Consider the following 21,068-nt stretch of genomic DNA (forward strand, 5'->3'; position numbering starts at 1 on the left):
ACGGCAGTTGGGAGAAGGCACCCTTCAAAACTAGGAGAACTCGAGCAGTTTGCACAGGTGGGCCAAAATGCCAGTAAAGAGGTGCAGAAAGCCCATCAATGGCTATAGGAAGCACTGGATTGCAGTTTTTTTGACCAAAGACTGCTACCAAATATTAAGTCTAGGGTGCCAATAATTTTGTCAATGCCATGTCTGTTTATTTTCTGATTTAAATGTATATATTAGTAGACAATGTTTCAGATTGTGCAGCATATTTAGGTTCGGGAAAAAGTGAATGCAAAACATTGCATTCAATCGATCTGTTCACAGGCCCAACGACAATCTGCAATTGATTTTGTCTTTCAGATACATCAAATGTCACTGCAAAAGAACATTCTCCCAAACACCTCCACAGATATTTGATCAAGTTCACCATCCTTTAGATACTGTCTTGGCCTAATTCCAATACTTCCAAAGTATACAGCAAATAAGGGCGTTATTGTCACCATAAAAGTTGAATGATCGGCGTTTATCAGGCAGTTATAATGCTCGTTCACTCGCGCAGTTTTACGACAGCTCTGATTTATAATGATAAACATGGGTATTTTGTGGTAGCGCAGTTTTTTACAGAAATGGCGCACGCAGATATGTTGTATTAAATGTACGCATTGGTTATAAACGAGGCCACCGGAGTTGTGTTATTGTCACCCAGTACATTGGTATTTTATGGCGCTCATTGGGTTTGGCCTTGGAGCATGTTTCTGGTCTGGTGACAGATGCGTCATCCACATTCTGTATTCCAGCTAAACCTCCTTTACTGTAGGGAGGATACAGGAGGGGAAGTGACTAACATTAGAGCCATTCAGGCATTCTTTCCATATTCAACTAGGAAATTGCTACATCGATAGAAATGTCACCAGGAAAGAGAAGTGCAGAGTAAGCCGCCTGTGAAATCCTGTCTTGTTGGGTTGGCAACTTTTGCACAATTAGTCATGTTGATGTTGAATACATAGCATTGAACATTGTTTGTTGGTTGATTTAGAATTAAAGTCGACATTTGGCAATATACCATGAACAAGTATGGCAACTTGATCTACCATAGTGTCAGTCAAAAATTAGATGGTTCACTATGCTGTTATGTTTGCTTGAAACCACAAGGGGGCGGATGAGGTGGACACAACTCAAGTTTAAATAGTGATAGGAATGATTGCCAACTGCCAACTGGACATTGCGCTCCTCAGTTTAGGCTGCGTTTACTCAGGAAGCCCAATTATGATATTTTTTTCCACTAATTGGTCTTTTGACCAATCAGATCTGCACTGAAAAAAATCTGATATGAAGAAATCTGATATGATTGGTTTAAAGACCAATTAGTGGAAAAAAAATATCAGAATTGGGCTGCCTGTCTAAAGTCAGCCCAGATATTTCACTTTTTCTGTGGACTCAGACAAATCTGAATGACTCTTATCAACAATAGCCTTGGAATTATTGTTGGATGTGAGTTTGCGGTCCAACCTTCTAGGGAAACCAGATTGTGCAATGGTAGGAATATTGCCTACAATAGCCCTGGACATAAAGTATGTGAGTGAAACAATGTTCCGAGAATGTTTACGGTTTTTATAGTGTCCAATGTCTATCTTCACATTCATCTTTGAAACGGGCAAAAACCTATGCACATTTCTGTGGAAAATAAATAATGTTGTACTTCACATTGTACAGGGAATCCAGTCCGTATTTTCCGTCCTGCCTTGGCAGCAGGGGAGGCAGGTAAACGTTTCTTCCACATCTTCCAGATACAGAAATCAGACTCCAGTTGCCACAGGTGGTTGTGCTTTTCCGTGTTTTACTCGTACTTTCCCCCTACTTTGCTCGGCGAGTTGTTTTTCTATGCTGGTTCTCGTTGGATTTGAATAGACTTTGGGAGCAACGTCTCCGTACAGCGGAATTTCGCATCTTTGAAAAATATGGCGGGATGTCAGGATCATGTAGCTTCACAAACAATAGCGGCATTGCATCTGTTTCTTGAGGTTTAATGTAGAGACCTTGTGACCGAAGTTTTATTGTTTTGTCTTCCCTAGAATTCGTAAAAAATGCCGTTCCACCAAAGAATAGTGGAGCCGCGGAATTTGTCTCGGTTGCCCAGGAGGGATGGCAAAACTTTGGGTGAAGAAGATGGGGCTTTCATAGTGGTGGATGGACGCAAACTTCGGAAGCCTGTTTTATTTACAGCCTTGGATGAGGTTTGCTCTCATACAATGATAAACATACTTCACCAACTTTCTGACCTATCACGAAATGCAAGCGACATATTTCTGGGGATTGAGATGGAGGCTGGAATGGTATTTCAAAGATCCTGCAGGATTCAAGTGCGCCTGGAAACTTTACACAATGCTGTCATCAAGTTCGATCACAAGAAAATCAAAATCCGTAAGTGTGATTGTGATGTTTTTTTTTTTGGTTGTGCATTTGACACTACATTGATTTGACATTTTTGTTGAAGCATTTTTTTTTGGTCTCCCCAGTCAGTCCTAATGATGTTTATAAATCATTGGTCAGTCTTTGTATATAGTAGTTCGGTTAATTGTTCAAAAGTAATACGTGTATCCTTATGCTGTGTGTACAGCATCATCATAAGTTTTGTAACAAAATGCAGCCATTAATAAAACGAGGTATTTTAATTAATCATGAGAAAGTGTTACTTTAAACTCAACGCAGTAAGCTACTTGAAGATAGCTAACGGGTTTGTTCATATTTGAATTAATTCATAACAGATTGTCACATAGTATTGGTAAAAACAAGAGGAGCCATTGTCGAGTAAACACATGGCGTGTGTTTGAGTTAGGTTTGAAGTTATGCTAATACGGTTATTCTTCGGGCGTGAGTCCTGTCATATGTGATCGATTTCCAGCAACGCACTGACCATCTGCGCGAGCTGGGGCGCCTGTGGCGTGTGGGCTTCAAAGCATGCTTCATAACGACATTTGGACCTCGGGGCGGGAGCGGCAACGACTAACCTTCACACAAGCCGAATCCTTCTGTCTCTAGTCCTCAAAGATGAACGTGAAATCAATTCCCTTTTTGATAGCCTAATTGTTGACTCTCCACAACCCACACACTATCTTATTTTGAGGGTAGGGATGTATGTTGAAGCTGTCAATTGTATCTTCGATTATTTCTTTTTTAAATAGCATATGCTCGTATCCAGAGCGACTTTTAAGGTACTGAGTGAGTGCATGCATACATGTTCGTACCTTTTCGTGCTGATGCTTGTCTTTCACTTTGGCATGTTTTGCTGCCTTGTGCCAGCCAGGCAGCTACGTCACGATTGCAAAGATACTTGCCCTCCTGCTGCACGATATGGAGGAAATCCACTGAGTAAACAAACTGCTATAACACTAACTTTTTAATCACAGCAAACGACCTTATTGTTTGCCTACTAGTAGTGTATTAATGTTTTAGAATCTGCCAGGGAACTGTATCCCTGTTTTGTATTTATTATTTTACCAAAAGGCAAATATTTGGATTAATTTACATTTCTTCAGCAGCTTGTTGGGGAAACAGAGTTGACCACTTCAGGAAACATTCCTTGTCAGGTTGATGAATTTCCTCCTGGCTTTTACACACCACACAACTCTTTTTGTTTGAATCTACATCTCATGCCAAAATCCCGGGTGAATCCTAATTCAATTTCCTCCCAGCAGTGTAAAACTTAGTCAAGAGGAAGTACAGTTTAACAATCTTTTCTTTGTCTGACTTCATCTACTAAAACACCAGACATCATGACCACGTTCCTTTTGAGGAGGACTTATTCACCAACAGCTGTAGAATGACTGTAGCCTAGTTTTTCCCCTCAAAATTCTCTGCTGTGTCCTGCGCTCCAGTGTAACACACAAACACCACACGCGAGTTAGACAGTATATAGAGTATGTATGATGAGTAACAGACCGTAGGTTACATGCTGACCTTGATGGAATCAGTCATCATAATGATACTGAAAGGCAAGTGCTCCAGCTGGTATAGGTCTGCTACTTGACATATAGCAAATTCACTCCCTAATACCAAAGACCAGATTCAACTTGTTATCAGAAAGCCCGCTTAATTAAACCTCTATCGGATACCCCACCTTATTAACTCTTTACACAGCCTGTGATGCCACATACTCTACTCACTGGTTGAGGCAATACACCAGAGAGACAGTTTTAATAAACCTCAGATACCACATGATACTAAATAACACCTCGTAGCCCAAACTGTTATTACCCAACCCCATTCTCCCAGGGTGGAGGCTTATAGTTATAACCCAACCCCATTCTCCCAGGGTGGAGGCTTATAGTTATAACCCGACCTCATTCTCCCAGGGTGGAGGCTTATAGTTATAACCCGACCTCATTCTCCCAGGGTGGAGGCTTATAGTTATAACCCGACCTCATTCTCCCAGGGTGGAGGCTTATAGTTATAACCCGACCTCATTCTCCCAGGGTGGAGGCTTATAGTTATAACCCGACCTCATTCTCCCAGGGTGGAGGCTTATAGTTATAACCCGACCCCATTCTCCCAGGGTGGAGGCTTATAGTTAAAACCCGACCCCATTCTCCCAGGGTGGAGGCTTATAGTTAAAACCCGACCCCATTCTCCCAGGGTGGAGGCTTATAGTTAAAACCCGACCCCATTCTCCCAGGGTGGAGGCTTATAGTTAAAACCCGACCCCATTCTCCCAGGGTGGAGGCTTATAGTTAAAACCCGACCCCATTCTCCCAGGGTGGAGGCTTATAGTTAAAACCCGACCTCATTCTCCCAGGGTGGAGGCTTATAGTTAAAACCCAACCTCATTCTCCCAGGGTGGAGGCTTATAGTTATAACCCAACCCCATTCTCCCAGGGTGGAGGCTTATAGTCCCCAACAGATTTTCCCATAGAACCTGGGATTCCAACCGGGTCTGGCAACACCTCCAGTTGCTGGCCAGCCTCTCCATTTCCATCCTTCAGTCTAGTGTTTCCCAACTCCGGTCCTGCAGTGAATCAGCTGAGCTTGTCCAGAGCTACATCAACAACGTGTGCTGTTGGGGGTACTGGAGGTCTGGAGTTAGGAAACACTAGTCAAAGCTACCTGCCGCTCCTAATGGGAAAACACCTGGCCCTACATCAGTCTACCTGTGGTGGTGTTTATGCCCAACTAAGAGGTTAGTGAAGCCAGTGCAGGTCTTTTCTAGTTTGAGCCAGGAAGTTCCAGACAAGCTGCGAGAGAGAAGACTGGAATGTGGTTACACAGGGGAGCTTTAGTGTCCAAGAGAAGCACTGGCATGTTTTAAATGCCTGCCTTAGGTTCTATAACCCCCCCCCCCCCCCCACACACACACACACATACATATACAAACACATCATATATTAAAATAGGCTCGTTATGACAGTTCTTATTATTGAAATATTAGACTGAATAAAGTTGATCATAGTCTGTGCTCTCACTAAGCAAGTCTAGGGTCATTTAGTGCTGAGGTAGGCATTTATGCTACGAGAATGATTTTGTAAAGACACAAAGCCACTGTTGCTATGCTAAAGCTAGCCCATAGCCTGCTCTGGATGCAGGTCTGCGTACAGAATCTCTGCATGGGGAATGAATCCTGTTACTCGTCAGCCCCTAGCTGCTTGGTGCTTGACATTTAGGGAAGGGCATGTGTGTTTGTATGTGCGTGTGGACACATGCTCCTGAGTTTGTCTGAGGGTCAGAGTTCATTGTAGTGGCATGGTCAGTGGTCAGCCTTTCTCCTCTTTCTGGAGGGAAACACCCGAGGGAATCAAGAGTTAGGTTAAAGCAAAGTCAAGTAGTTTATCCCTGTTAGCACTTCAGCCCTCAAACAGGTCACTGCCACGTCTGAACTTCAACCAACACAATAACAACGTCTGTCGCTCCTGATGGCTCAGTAGGCATGGAACAGGATGCTGTCAGTACCGGAGTTGTTGGGATTAATTCCCACATGGGCTATATTCAATGATGTGTTGTCTATAGGCCCAAGTTGGGTAAAGATAAAAGAATCTGCTTAATGAACATGGAATTATTTTGGAGCTATGCTGAAATTGGCACCATATAATTAGATGGAATTAAATAGTGCCTATCTTTCCCATTCATTCTCCTCGTGCATCTCGCTAGATCAACGACACCACAGATGGCGTGGGAAATGGACTCCTCTTTAACCGTAGACTACTTTTTATGGAGACTTCTGAGTGTGATTTAAGGGAGAACTATTTCTTTCAAGGCGCTACATGTAGAATGTCTCACCCACGTGGGAGCTAGGGAAATTTGAACAACACTTAGGTTGAATATAAACAATATTTGTGAATATTAACAATATTTGTTGTTATTGTTATTTCACATCGATTTAGATGGTGCAATTATTCCCAACACTATTCCGTGCATGTTTTCTCACATAAACTGAAATTGAGCGAGGCGTGTAGAATTTTAGCAACCAGGAAATGACAGAGCGATGTCTACATTGGCCGCTTGCGCTGGTCTGCCATTGTTCGGTGTGCTCGATTAGGAGATGAACAGGCCTTTTAGTGAAGCCCATGTTATAGAGGGAGGATGCAGTTTTCCCATCTTGGTAACAGAAGCTTGCATGGCCTTTGTTGTCAAATCAAAAGTCTTCATTTTCAGATTGTGATTGTGTATCGGTCCAAAATCATTTTTGTTCGTGAGAAAATAATTCTACTATGACTCCAGATATATTATGGATGTTTTCTGAAATTACAACGCAAAAATGCTACATCTAGCTCCTTTAAGTCTACCACATAATAAGCCAATTTCTGTCATTTGTTAGAAACTGATGTAGAGGGTTTGTCTTTGAGTAGGGAGTTGTGTGGGCTATTTTAATATGGAAAGTGTGTCAAACCGTATTGAAGGTTAATTGGAGTGTAGGCAGTGTTAGGGCCTCCCTTTTCAGAAAGCTTAGGACACACACACTACAAGACTGCCTAGACACACACACATTCAGATGCCCTGCTGATCGCCACTATCTCTCACTCACACACACACACACACACCAAAGAGGTCACATTCCTCCCCTTATCCCTCTCTGATATTTATAGATGTGTATGTCTTTGCCCGTTCGCCCCTCTCATCTCTCACACGCTGTCATGTGGAGTGCGTGTCTCTGCCTGTGTGCTTCTCAAGGACCTTTTGTGTGTCTGATTCTTGTCATGGAATCACTCTTGCTGAAGGACATGACAGCAGGTCTGGGTTCAGTCTAAGTTTAGACAGCTACTGTACTGCGTCTCTACTGTGTGCACACTGTGGCCTATAGTATACACAAACCTGCCTAATGGTAATGATAACTTAAGTGTTTTTGATAGATTGAGATGAAAGTGCTCTCTAAAGTAATGGTTATAACATCGTAGGGAGGAACAATGATGTGGCTCTAATTTGTTGTTCATGTTGTGAATCTTGTTTTCTTAGTCCTGTACGCCCATCTGTCCAACTGGTTTCACATTCCAACGACACACGCACACACACACGGACCAGAACAAGGGTTAAGGGGCTCCTTCTCTCCTCCTGTTGGCCTACAGTAGTGGGAAAACGAGGTAACGTGATGTTATCCCCGTTTCACCCCTCTGTACCCTGGCATGGCATGGCCTGGATCCCTCTGTTCCATGACATGGCCTGGTTCCCTCTGTGCCCTAGCATGGCCTGGATCTCTCTCACCCCTCTGTGCCCTGGCATGGCCTGGATCCCTCTGTGCCCTGGCCAGGCCTGGATCCCTCTGTACCCTGTGATGGCCTGGATCCCCCTCTCACCCCTCTGTACCCTGGCATGGCCTGGATCCCTCTGTGCCCTGGCATGTTCTGGATCCCCCTCTCACCCACCCTGGGGGGTCTGAGGTAGCGTGAGATGCCCACATGGACTCTTTCTCCCATTGCCCCCCAGAGCCATGGCCCTGCCACTCCCTCCATTCTGTCATTGGACCCTGGTTGCATTTTAGAACCCCGTCTGGCTGCTTCCATTGGTGGGAAAGGATTTGTGTATTCTCAAAACGTCCTGACTGTCTTTTGTCCCTTTAGAGATGGCAATGACAGCATGGAGTGAAGTGAGGCCAGGAGACATGGAGTTAGAAAGAGCTGTGTGTGTGTGTGTGTGTGTGTGTGTGTGTGTGTGTGTGTGTGTGTGTGTGCACAATGGGTCACAATGTGGAAAGGAAACCCAACCGTCACCACTGGTAAAAGGGAGAAGTGACCCCAGTGACTTTTTCTCTCACTTCCATGCTAATCTTTTGACTTTGTCATGTGACATTTCCTGTTCCTAACGGGAAAAAACTCCTAATCTGTCTCATCGGAAATTGATTTTAAGCTGACGTAGGATGGCTGAACCGTGACGCTGTACTGTATTGTAAGACTTAAAGTAAACGGAAAGCCATTTCCCCCCTTTTCTTTTGATGTAAGTATTAAATCCTAGTGTGTGTCTGTGTTTGGAGACAGTCCAGTAGAACCAGTCTAGTGGTATAAGCCTGTGAGAGCTGTAGGATTAAGGGTTGGATCTAAACATGTATAGTTGTAGAGTGAGGGTGCCTTGCCTATGTCTTTCTATCCCTGTTTCTCCTGAACATTCTCTCTCCTGAACATTCTCTCCCCTGAACATTCTCTCCCCTGAACATTCTCTCCCCTGAACATTCTCTCCCCTGAACATTCTCTCCCCTGAACATTCTCTCCCCTGAACATTCTCTCCCCTGAACATTCTCTCCCCTGAACATTCTCTCCCCTGAACATCCTCTCCCCTGAACATCCTCTCCCCTGAACATCCTCTCTCCTGTCTCCTTTCTGAATTCATGTCTGTCTTGTCATACTCTGTCAGTGGGGAGATGGTCTTTTACGGTGAGACTACGTAGTACCTACACACATTGTATGGATTATACACAAGGTTTAACAAAGTGTTCTGCCATTATCCAGTCCAGATGCGGGCACACCAACATTGTGTCATCATCCGGCAGGGACACACACACACACACGCACACACTCACTCATCCCTGGTTCTATCCGTGGTTGGAGTACCAGAGCCATGCTGACAGACCTAGAAGGGATGCTGACCAGTGTGTAATCTGGGGCTTTACCCAGCCCAGGGGAGATGAGCACGATTTAATCCCCTCTAGGATGGCCTGTCCCTGGGGTAGGAGCCAGTGAGGGAGTCGGTCTACTTCCATCTAGGCCCATGTAGTTCAGTTGGTAGAGCATGGAGCTTGCAACACCAGGGTAGTGGGTTTAATTCCCACGGGGGACCAGTATGAAAATGTATGAACTCATTACTTTATGTCGCTCTGGATAAGAGTGTCTGCTAAATGATTAACATGTAGATGTTTCCACAATCACTACAGTGTCACTGTTCTCTCTCGCGTTTATCATACTCACTGTCTCACACACACCGCTCGTTGATGGGTTTGTGTTAGTTCAGCAAGGGTTCAGGCTACTTTGTTCTCTTATCACTTTTCTAGAACTCTATTGTCTTTTAGTGAAAGACACAAGTAGAAAAACCAAAATGTCCAGATGTTCAAATTGATACCATTTGGGATGAAGACAGAAACAAACAAACAAATACCAGAATGTAGAAAGAACATTGTTTCAAGTGTATAGCTGGCTGTATTACACAACTGCTATGCTGTTCCCGTAAATACATTATTTTGACTGTTGTTCGTCAACAGTGTATAATGTGTGTAACACACTCCTTTTCTTCAGTGGCGTCCTTTTTTTAAGTGCATCAATCGTCAATAACTCTAATTTATTTCCTACTCTATCCAGATCTGTTTTGAAGCCTCTCTTCCCCTGTTCTTTCATATGGCTTCCAGGCCTGTCTCAGCTGTGTCTGTCCATCCCTCCCTCTGCCTGGAGCGTTGACGTCAGAACTGGTACAGCCACTCTGGCCTCTACAAAGACTCAACAACAGGACACTCTTTCCTCCCCTTCATCTGTTCAGGCACTGAATGTACTGTTTCTCCCTCTTTCTCTCTCTTCCTCTCGCTTTCTCTCTGTGCCAGGTGCTGTTTGTTTGTCAGGTGTGGACGTTTGGTAGCAGGAAAGGTTCTATAACTTAGGTGTGTTTGCCTGTGTGTGTGTGTTCGCCTGTCTCCACCAGCATGTGTTTCAGCACCTCTTAACCCTGGCTATTGTGACCGACTGTTTTACAGCTGAAACTCGCCCACGTTCCTCCGTTTTTATTTCCCCTCAAAGACAACACGAGTGGGTTTTTCCATCGCTGTGACCCTGAGCTCTCTTCTGGACCAGCGACCTGTCTCAAGGTGTTGAGGGATGCTGATTGGTGCCTAGACTCAGGGCTCACTCATTCATCATTGTGTTCTGTAACAGTGCCTCCAGGAAGTATTCACACACCTGGACTTTTTCCACATTGTGTTGTGTTACAGCCTGTATTTAAAATGGATTACATTTAGATGTTGTATCACTGGCCTACACACAATAACCCATATTGTCATGTTTTTAGACATTTTTACAAATGTAATAAACAATGAAAAGCTGAAAGGTCTTGAGTCAGTACCTGTTCAACCCCTTTGTTATGGCAAGCCTAAATACGTTCAGGAGTAACAATATGCTTAAGTCACAACTTGCATGGACTCACTCTGTGTTTATTTAATGGGGTTTTAACAGGATTCTTAAATGACTTACCCATCTCTGTGGCCCACACAATTATCTAAAAGGTCCCTCAGTCGAGCAGTGAATTGCAAACACAGGTTTAACCACAAAGACCAGGGAGGTTTTCCACTGGCTCGCAGAGAAGGACACTTCTTGGTATAGTATTTGTCCGATTTTACACATGTACAAGTAGGTATTAAAAAGCATGTGTGAATTGGAAACGTGTTTCCTGCATGTCCCAACTCCCCCAGAGACGCCGTCGGAGAGTAGGGTCACGGCCAGGGTCTGTACATAATACATGAGGTATGATAAAGGATTGTCACCCATGAATAGACAAGTGGATCAGGGAAATTATACGCTGATAAAGCAACAAGTCTGTGTGTGTGTGTTTATGTATCATTGGTTTGTACAGAAAACATTATTGTCCTGCCAACTACTCTGTTCAGAAAATAGGAATTTCATTATTTTGTTGCTAAGCAGCTAAATAACAGAAGTACTGTTTCCTCGACAACATGTTCAGTCACATGAATAAAAGCATTTGACATTAAACAGAGAGCCACAACAAGACTGACAGCTGATAATGGTATCACGCAGAGGATTGCTGCTCCGTTAGTGACCACACAGCGTTGTGACATTTCATCTTGCGTGTGCCTCTGTCCATACCCACTGCTGCTGATGGAGCTCATTTCTCCAGTGTTTCCCTGTGTTCATGTTAGAGGCTGACCACATGGAGTTGAACAGTGCTCTCAGAAGTCCAAACACTGGCACCTGTAGTCCTGTCTGTGTGTTATCTCTCTAAGTGCTTACCCTGCTATTAATAAAGTTACCCTTTACATAAGAGCAAACACAGTTAGACTCTGACCACACCCTGCTGTGATTGAGCTCACTCTCTCACTCACACACACACAGGTTGAAGCTCATTTTACAGAAACACAAAGCTTATTGTTGTCATCCAGCTTCTATACTTTACAGCTTTTATGTACAAGGGAACTTACTGTACACCCCACACACACACTAGGGTTGGCACAATACCAGTATTGAGATGTAAGGAAGGTCCTAAACAGTCCTTATGTGGTCACATTCAGTTTATTATTCAGATTTCAGGCCCAGTGCAGGCAATTCCCTATCCTTGTCTTTTGTGGGATATTGTACAACCGCTCATGAAACAACACTGTAAAAGTGTGAAAACATTTGATCAGTGTTATTTCCTGATAGTTGCTGGTATAAAAAGATACAATCTACACAGGACCTTCTGATCAGCAGGTTTGCATGGGTGGGAGTTTGGGCTTTCCATGGCGATATCTCCATGCAGTCAATTGGTTGATAGACCAAAAGCAAAGAGTTCCAAACCTCTCTGCCAATAACAGCTCATTTTCAGTTTTCCCTTCACCCCTCTGACCACTCCCAGATAGTCCAAGCTAAATTCTCGCTTGAGAAAGTTTATTTGAGCTAAAAACCTGTTTTTGTCCATTTTAATGAAACGTATTACAGTAAGGTACTTAATTGTTACCCAGAAAATATTTTTATATTGATATAAAAATGTCTGCTTTGGGCCTTATTTAAGATCACTTTATTCCTCAATTGTAAACAAGGTCCAACTGAAGTTTGACTACAGCTTTGTCCCAACCCCTCTGAAAGACACGCCAACATGTACAGGTTGGAACAGTGGGCTGCCACACAGGGCGCCTGTGGAGCAGTAGTTGTGGGGGATTAAGTGCCTTGTTCAAGGGCGCAATGGCATCTAGGATTTGATAGCAGCAACACTCTGGTTGCCAGATCTTTCCCATCAGACCCGGGATTTGAGCAGGCAGCCCTTCGGTCTCTGGCTCGCCTCTCTAACCCCTAGGATACCTTTGCAAGGTATAACTCTACAATATTTGACATAAAGTAGGTTTTCAAAGGATCATAAAGTTAAGTCTGCTTTGCCAAGGAAAATCTGGGATTGTAGTATCGGGATACTGGTATCGTGACAACACACACACACTGCTGAATGAGGACTGGCGCAGGATAAATAAACAGGGATTTTCTGCCACATCTGTCGCTAGTGCTATGACCCCTCCTTCCCTTTTTCCCTCAAACTCTGGCACGCACGCACGCACGCACACACACACACACGCACACACACAGAGAGACATATCCTCATGATTTGCATTCGAGCCTGTATAAACACACTGTAGTGGGCCTCGTCCTACTGTGCTCTGTCAGAGGAAACAGACCACAGTCTATGGACAGGCTGTAAGGCCACTTCCTCCTCTAGTACACGTTATTGAACGATGCTTTAGTCTGCAGTCTTCACTTCATTGGAGCTTGAGCTCCAGTGTTCGGTTGGTATTACTGAATTGGTTCAGCTGTGATCAACTTCCTGGTTGAAAATGTATGTTTTTCCACCTCTCGTAACTTCGGTATTTGAGCTCTCGCTGACTTGTCAATGAGTGGGTCAGATGGGTCCCTTTGGCCACAGAGTGAGAGGGTACCATTATAACCTCCCCCTTTTCCCCGTGTATTGACATGACATGATGAGTCAGTGCCAGGGGGTTAGTAGTTGTGGAGTGTTCTCCCAGACCTGTGTGTGTGTTAAACAGTCCCCACACCAAACGGTTGTGTGTCAACCAGGACAACACCCAGTGTGATCTGAATACCTTCACTTCTCCAGGTCAGCCATGATGTTAGGAAGAGTAGTAGGCCAGCCGTCACACCATAAACCAGCATTGGGCTGAGGGCTCTAGAGCTTTATGGGATCCTGCCTTTGTGTTAACAGTGCATGTCATGGATTCTCATTCACTAAAGTGATGAGTAGGCTATCGTGTTGTCATGGACTGGGTCATTTGAGCAGTTGTAATGTGTATGTATATGTAATTGTATTAATTGTAATGTTATACAATGGGGTTAGTAATGTGTTATAGGGCTGAGGAGGACTGGAGTGAGTGGAACTAAAGGGATTGTAATAGGTTTGTATTGGCAGCTCTGCAACGCATCTTCACTGACTATCAAGCCTTCCTAGAAAACGTCCTCCGGAGGTCCTCTCTGACACAGAAGACAGCTGTGTGTGTGTGTGTGTGTGTGTGTTTTGAGCGAGATAACGTTTGAGAGATCCCTTTCAGCATTTCTGTTGGCCAGTTCCTGTCTTTCTGTCTCTGACCTTTTTATTCCCTTGCTTTCTATTCTACGGGATCAGGATGGGTTGGACTAAAAATAAAATACTAGCTTGTCCTCTGTTTTCCTCTCTCTCGCTCTCTCTCTCTCTCTCTGCTGTGTTGTTTTATGTGAGTGTTTCCCTCTGTTCTCTCTCTCGCTCTCTCTCTCTCTTCCATCTCACTGGCCTCTCTCTTTTTCATTGCCTGTGTGTTGTACTGGAGGGGTTGAGGAGTGTGTTTTGTTTGGAGCTTTTTGACTGCAGCTGGATGCTGTTGTGGCCTAGGAGAGGATGGAACAGTAAAATTGGTGACAATATAGAACAGGATAGATTAAGCTGCTATATTAAAGTGCTGCTAATCAATAGTTGAAGTTAAACCACAAGATCTCACAGGCACACTTCATTACCCGTGGTATACGGTTTATTAAACTTGGCTCCCGAGTGGCGCGGCTGTCTAAGGCACTGCATCTGTGCTGGAGGCGTACCTACAGACACCCTAGTTCGACTCCAGGCTGTATCACAACCGGCCGCGATTGGGAATCCCATAGGGCGGTGCACAATTGGCCCAGCGTCATCCGGGTTTGGCCGGTGTATGTTTTTAACTGACTTACCTAGTTAAATAAAGGTGAACAAAAAAAATGTAATGTAAAAAAAATATATACCATGGCTGTCAGCCAATCGGCATTGAGGGCTCAAACCATCCCGTTTGCAATATGCTTTCACTGCACTCTATAGAGTCAAACACTACTTGTTTCCAACTCTTTTGTTGATAATTCCTTGGCCTGAGGCAGAAACTGTCCCTGTCGTCCATCATCCCCCCCCAGAACACTGAGAACTCTGTGCGCTCCAGTGTGTATTGCCTCGTATCTCTGCTGAGAGAATAGGGCTATATGACATACTCTACACAGGAATCTCTGTGTGTGCTTCTTGTCTGCTTCCCATGTATCATACCCAGCTCTCTGTCTCTCTCTACAACTCCACTGACACAGTGCACCATTCTGTCAATGCCAAATCTGTACCTTGCTCATAGACGGGTTGGTTGTTTAGCAACAAAACCGAGGCGTGCACAGCTATGGGGCTAAACAGACGGGGTTGGCTTAAATTATTGACATGTAAACTATATTTTGTCTCCAATTTTTTAATTGAAAACAAAAATATATTTGCACAATGATTAGATTGTTACTGTTGTTGGTTAGCAAGCTAGTGAATTTGAGCCATTTTAGCATTGACAAGAACACCTGAAAACAAGGTCAACACCTGAAAACAAGACATTGTTTCATCTTGTTCTTGATACCATCTTGCTAGTAATCTGGCCATCAAGAATCACAACAACACTGACTTCTGCCCCATGGAAGCATGCACATTGCTTTCGTGACGTTGGCAGCTAACCCATCGACGCACCGAAAAGAAGTCTGCTTAAACCCAGAGGAATTATTTTGACCTGTTGGCATGTTTTAGCCAGAAACCGCTTGACCTCAACAATAGAGAGAAAACGGTCTGATTAAATCTGGAGATTTGTTTTGATCTCCATGTGCTTGACTTGTTGAGCGCCTAACAATCTGGCAGGATTGACCAGTATGTTACATTATGTTTGGCATGTGTGTCTGTAGGAGCTGGTCTGTGACCATGGTTATGTCATGTCTCTGGCAGGTCTGGCTGTCATAACTGGCCCCAGATCAGTGGTCATTCCTCTGCAGGGGTTTACTGACTGAGTGACGTGACGATGAAAGCAGATGTCTGTCAGTCCGCCCTATCCAAGCACTGCTCTTTACTGCAACCAGATGTTCACTATCCTCTCTCTTTCTTGCTCGCTCTCGTTGTCTCCCTCTTTGCTTTCTTCCGTTATTCTCAGGCTTCCCCTGTCCTGTTCTTTACAACGACCACATGAGAGAGAACTCTTCGTTCTGCCTTTACTTGCATGCCCAAATGGCTAGAAGATGACTGAATGTATTTGTTTAGAAGTTTCCCTAATTACTGAGTGTGTAACATACTCACTGTGAATCTCTTCTCTGCCGCCAAGGCCCTGGTGTCTGGCGCGTAACTCTACCGCGCAACACGTCGTTGATGAGTGTGGAAAAGAAAGAGGAAAATCCAAACCACCTGCTGCTCCCTGTAATGCCAACGACACACAGAAACAGGCCTTTATAGGATGTAAGCGGAGAACGTTTATGGTTGTGATGCAGTTTATTAAACATGAAGGGACCATAAAGGACCGTGGAGGCTTAGAACCGCAGAGGAGAAAATAGTGGTTATAATACTGAACTGACGTGGCTAACGCGCACACGCAAGCACGCACGCACGCACACACACACACACACAGCGTTTACAGAGCAGCACCGTGTCGTAATAACTCACATTGCATATGCAGCGATCCATGTCCTAACTCACAAAATGTCTCAAGTCTACTGTATCATAATAACCCGTTAAGTGTATGCTGCTAGCTGGCTCATATTCATAATAGGCAGTAGCGAAATGGTTCTTCCTCTACAATGGAAATGTTTTCCCTCATTGTGCACTGAAGGTTGGGTCTACAAAGTCAATCACACAGCGCTACCCTACAGCTTGGGTTTTTTTTGTAGGCCATATGTGAGATCCTTCAGCTGGGCCCTTCCAGGACTTAAGTGGGGATTTTCAGAGCCAGTGGATGGAGTTATGAATATGATTCTATAGAGAAGAGTATTGTTGTTCTCCAGGACTTAAGCCCTGGTACAAGTCCTGTTACAGCATGTTGCTGAGGATGGCATGGCACAGAGGCATTAGAACGGGCTTTCATTCTTTACCTGTGGAAAAGTGCTGTGGTGAAGTGCTGTTGCTCTAGGGTGACGGCTCCTATTTGTTGATTTTGAGAGGTGTGTTCAGTGCAGGCAAGAGTTGCTTGTTAAAACAAGAATAAGTAACCAACAAGGGTTTCCACCAAAAACCCAGGCTAGACAATATGTGAACGTGGGCGTGTCTCATTTTTGGTGGTTTAAGTATAGTAGTTGACTCACGTAGCTTTGAGATATGACCAGCTGTGTGTGTGTGTGTGTGTGTGTGTGTGTCTGTTGAACTTGGCCAGACTTTCTGTGTCTCAGATGTTTCATCCCTTTGGTTGATTCTGTGGGATGAGAATGGGTTTGACTAAAAATAAAAAAACTGTGCTTTTCTCTGAGTCAGCTGGCCCTTTATTCCCCCTCTTTCTTTCTCTGCCTCGGTGGATGTTCCTATTTGTTTGTGTTGGACTCTCAGACTACAGGTGTTTCCTTCTGTGTAGAATGAGGGTCAGTTCCACTTAAGTCAGGAGTTGTCTTAAGGTGAAACTGAACTGTCTGTTATTGAAACTGAACTGTCTGTTATTGAAACTGAACTGTCCCATATTGGAACGGAACTGTCCCGTATTGGAACGGAACTGTCCCGTATTGGAACGGAACTGTCCCGTATTGGAACGGAACTGTCCCGTATTGGAACGGAACTGTCCCGTATTGGAACGGAACTGTCCCGTATTGGAACGGAACTGTCCCGTATTGGAACGGAACTGTCTGTTATTGAAGCTGAACTGTCTGTTATTGAAACTGAACTGTCCCGTATTGGAACGGAACTGTCCCGTATTGGAACGGAACTGTCCCGTATTGGAACGGAACTGTCCCGTATTGGAACGGAACCTTTGAGAAAGTGTCAGGAAACAAACAAAAACAAATTGAGCCCAATGCTGGTGTGTAGCCAGTTTTTATATTGGTATTAATTTACTGCTCTCAGCTTGTGTGTGTGTGTGTGTGTGTGTGTCACTAACTGCCAAGGTTACAGGTGTGTTTGGTGTAGAGGTCGACCGATTATGATTTTTCAACGCTGATACCAATACCGATTATTGGAGGACCAAAAAAGCCGAAACCAATTAATCGTCCGATTTAAATAAAAAATGTATTTGTAATAATGACAATTGCAACAATACTGAATTAACACTTATTTTAACTTAATATAATACATCAATAAAATCAATTTAGCCTCAAGTAATTTGGTTAAAATAATGCAAAAACAAAGTGTTGGAGAAGAAAGTAAAAGCGCAATATGTGCTAACGTTTCAGTTCCTTGCTCAGAACATGAGAACATATGAAAGCTGGTGGTTCCTTTTAACATGAGTCTTCAATATTCCCAGGTAAGAAGTTTTAGGTTGTTGTTATTATTGGACTACTACCCTCTATACCATTTGTATTTCATTCACCTTTGACTATTGGATGTTCTTATAGGCACTTTAGTATTGCCAGTGTAACAGTATAGCTTCCATCCCTCTCCTCGCTCGAACCAGCAACACAATGACAACAGCCACCACATCGAAGCAGCGTTACCCATGCAGAGCAAGGGAAACAACCACCCCAAGGCTCAGAACGAGTGAAGTTTGAAACGCTATTAGCGCGCGCTAACTAGCCAGCCATTTCACTTCGGTCACACCAGCCTCATCTCGGGAGTTGATAGATTTGAAGTCATAAACAGTGCAATGCTTGACGAACAACGCAGAGCTGCTGGCAAAATGCACGAAAGTGCTGTTTGAATGAATGTTTACGTGCCTGCTTCTGCCTACCACCGCTCAGTCAGATACTTAGATACTTGTATGCTTGTATGCTCAGTCAGATTATATGCAACACAGGACACGCTAAATAATATCTAGTAATATCATCAACCATGTGTAGTTAACTAGTGATTATGATTGATTGTTTTTTATAAGATAAGTTTAATGCTAGCTAGCAACTTACCTTGGCTTACTGCATTTGCGTAACAGGCAGTCTCCTTGTGGAGTGCAACGAGAGAGAGGCAGGTCGTTATTGCGTTGGACTAGTTAACTGTAAGGTTGCAAGATTGGATCCCCCGAGCTGACAAGGTGAAAATCTGTCATTCTGCCCCTGAACGAGGTAGTTAACCCACCGTTCCTAGGTTGTCATTGAAAATAAGAATGTGTTCTTAACTGACTTGCCTAGTTAAATAAAGGTGTAAAAAAAATATGAAAAAATGTTTTTGGGCAAATTCCGATTGTTATGAAATCGGCCTTAATTAATCGGCCATTCCAATTAGTCGGCCGACCTCTAGTTTGGTGTGTCAGCACACTATTTATAATACTGAAGAATCTGATTCTTCCATCAAGAGTTTGGGTTTTTGTCTGTTCTAGAGGATGGAATGTGTATTTGTGGTTCTTGCATACATGTTGGTGAGATTTAGAAAATGTATATCGGTCTATTTGTATGTGTATGTCAGTAAGTTTGTGTGCCTTAAGGTGTGTCAGAGGCCTAAACGATAAAACACTCATCCTGAATTTAAACCTTTCACCTTTGAACTAAATTCCCCCCATCACCCTTCCCATCCTTACCACATCAAACCCTACTCACAGCCCATTCCCCCTCCCATCCCCATCCGTTATCTTAACTCACTCTCTATGGTGCCTGAGGCCACCACATAAAAGCATATCACCCCCACCCCCTGCACTCAGCCCAGCACAACCTCAATCCCCTTCAATGAGTGAGAGAGAGTGTGTGTCTGAGCCCCCAGAAACTATGCTCCTATCACTTTTTAAAAATTTGTATTTAACCTTTATTTAACTAGGCAAGTCAGTGCACTGAGTACAACGGGTGTAGACGTTACCTTGAAATGCTTAATTACGAGCCCTTTCTCAACAATGCAGAGAAAAGTAAAAGATGAGCAAAAAAGTAAAGGAAATACTAACACAATAAAATAACAATAACAAAGCTATATACAAGAAGTACCGGTACCGAGTCGGGGGTAGTTGAGGTAAATGAGATAATATGTACATGTCGGTAGGTAGGGGTAAAGGGACTAGGCAATGAGGATATACTGTATAATAAACAGAGTAGTGTGTGTGTGTGTGTGTCAGTGTAGTATGTGTGGGTAGAGCTTGTGCAATAATAAAACATGATTGAATAAAGGGGGTCAATGACAATATCCCATAGGTGTGACTGGAGAGGGTTGTGCTTGGTGCGGAGGTGAAGAAGTCGGAGGGAGGTGAGCTGGGTTAATAAGCCCAGGACATGCTCCTGATCCTGGGGGAGCTGTGGTCCTCTGGGCCCCTGGACCCTGGAGGTGTGGAGATGGGGCTGGCTCTTTTGTGTTCTGAGACGGGAGGTAATGAGAGTCGCTGATTTAATGTCAGCCCCAGGCAAGGAGAAAGATCCATTCCTCTCTCTCTCTCTTTTATCACTTCATCTTTTATTCTCTTTTTCTTGCTGGCTGTCTCTGTCTTCCTCTGTTTGTTTTTGCTTATCTTCCTCTCTTCCCCCTCCTCTCTCTATCATAAATAAATATGTAGGACAATGGAACACATACTCTGTCAGCCATGTGGACTGACGGATGGATGGCTTCCTGCTTGTCAGGGTCAGAGTGTGTGTGTGTGTGTGTGTGTGTGTGTGTGTGTGTGTGTGTGTGCGTGCGCGTGCCATTATGCCCTGGCACTGCTTCCCATCCTGTCTCGTATGCGCACACACACACAGGAACTCAACTGTGGCATGATATAGCGTCCCTATAAACAAGACTAGTGTCTCCAGCCTCCCCAAGTTGCAGAACTCAACACACTTCCACACAGCTCTGGCACGGCAGACAGCTACTGGACTGTCTCATAACCTCTCTCTCCTCTGTCTCTTCCCCCCTCTCTCTCTCTTTCTTTCTCTACACACACTGAGTGTACAGAACATTAAGAACACCTTCCTAATATTGAGTTGCACCCCTATCCCCTTCTTTCCCTCAGAACAGCAAGTGACTGTGTGACTGGCTCCCGTTGTCTCTCTCCTCCCTGCTGCAGCGGCCACCACAGAACATCAACAGTGTTTATCGTGCTGACCGTGTTGCTAAAGCTGCAACATAATTACAGCCATTTTCTGACTGAAAAGTTCTGCTACCAAAATCACTCATTTGTTCAGGACATTCCTTCAACCCCTCAACTCAAGGTGCAGTTCGATTACAATATACTTTTCCTGTCCATTTGGAACAATGTAAACAACACTAAATGCAGTTGAAGTTGGAAGTTTACGAACACTTAGGTTGGAGTCATTAAAACTCGTTTTTCAACCACTCCACAAATGTCTTGTTAACAAACTACAGTTTTGGCTTTCTACTTTGTGCATGACACAAGTAATTTTTCCAACAATTGTTATAAGAATTATAATTATATGTCTGTTAACACTTATAATTCACTGTATCACAATTCCAGTGGGTCAGAAGTTTACATACACTAAGATGACTGTGTTTTTAAACAGCTTGGAAAATTCCAGAAAATTATGTCATGGACTTAGAAGCTTCTGATAGGCTAATTGACATCATTTGAGTCAATTGGAGGTGTACCTGTGGATGTATTTCAAGGC

The 21,068-nt window shown here is 43.9% G+C and overlaps 1 protein-coding gene across 4 annotated transcripts in view; it reads left to right on the plus strand.

Annotated features, from left to right (window-relative positions):
• The first annotated feature begins 1,517 nt into the window (after positions 1–1,517).
• Positions 1,518–21,068, plus strand: part of nhsl1b (NHS-like 1b) — a 169,885-nt gene continuing 150,334 nt past the window's right edge. The window contains exons 1-2 of one of the 4 annotated variants that reach the window (XM_064991240.1): positions 1,520–1,801; positions 2,058–2,406. In XM_064991240.1, the coding sequence (XP_064847312.1) occupies positions 2,070–2,406 (337 nt within the window). In that variant the 5' untranslated portion in view covers positions 1,520–1,801; positions 2,058–2,069. Of the gene's footprint in view, positions 2,407–21,068 lie in introns of all 4 variants that reach the window. The other 3 variants (XM_064991245.1, XM_064991242.1, XM_064991239.1) reach the window with 3 other exon arrangements.

The sequence above is a fragment of the Oncorhynchus masou genome, chromosome 16, assembly GCF_036934945.1.
Source record: "Oncorhynchus masou masou isolate Uvic2021 chromosome 16, UVic_Omas_1.1, whole genome shotgun sequence".
Lineage (NCBI taxonomy): Eukaryota > Metazoa > Chordata > Actinopteri > Salmoniformes > Salmonidae > Oncorhynchus > Oncorhynchus masou.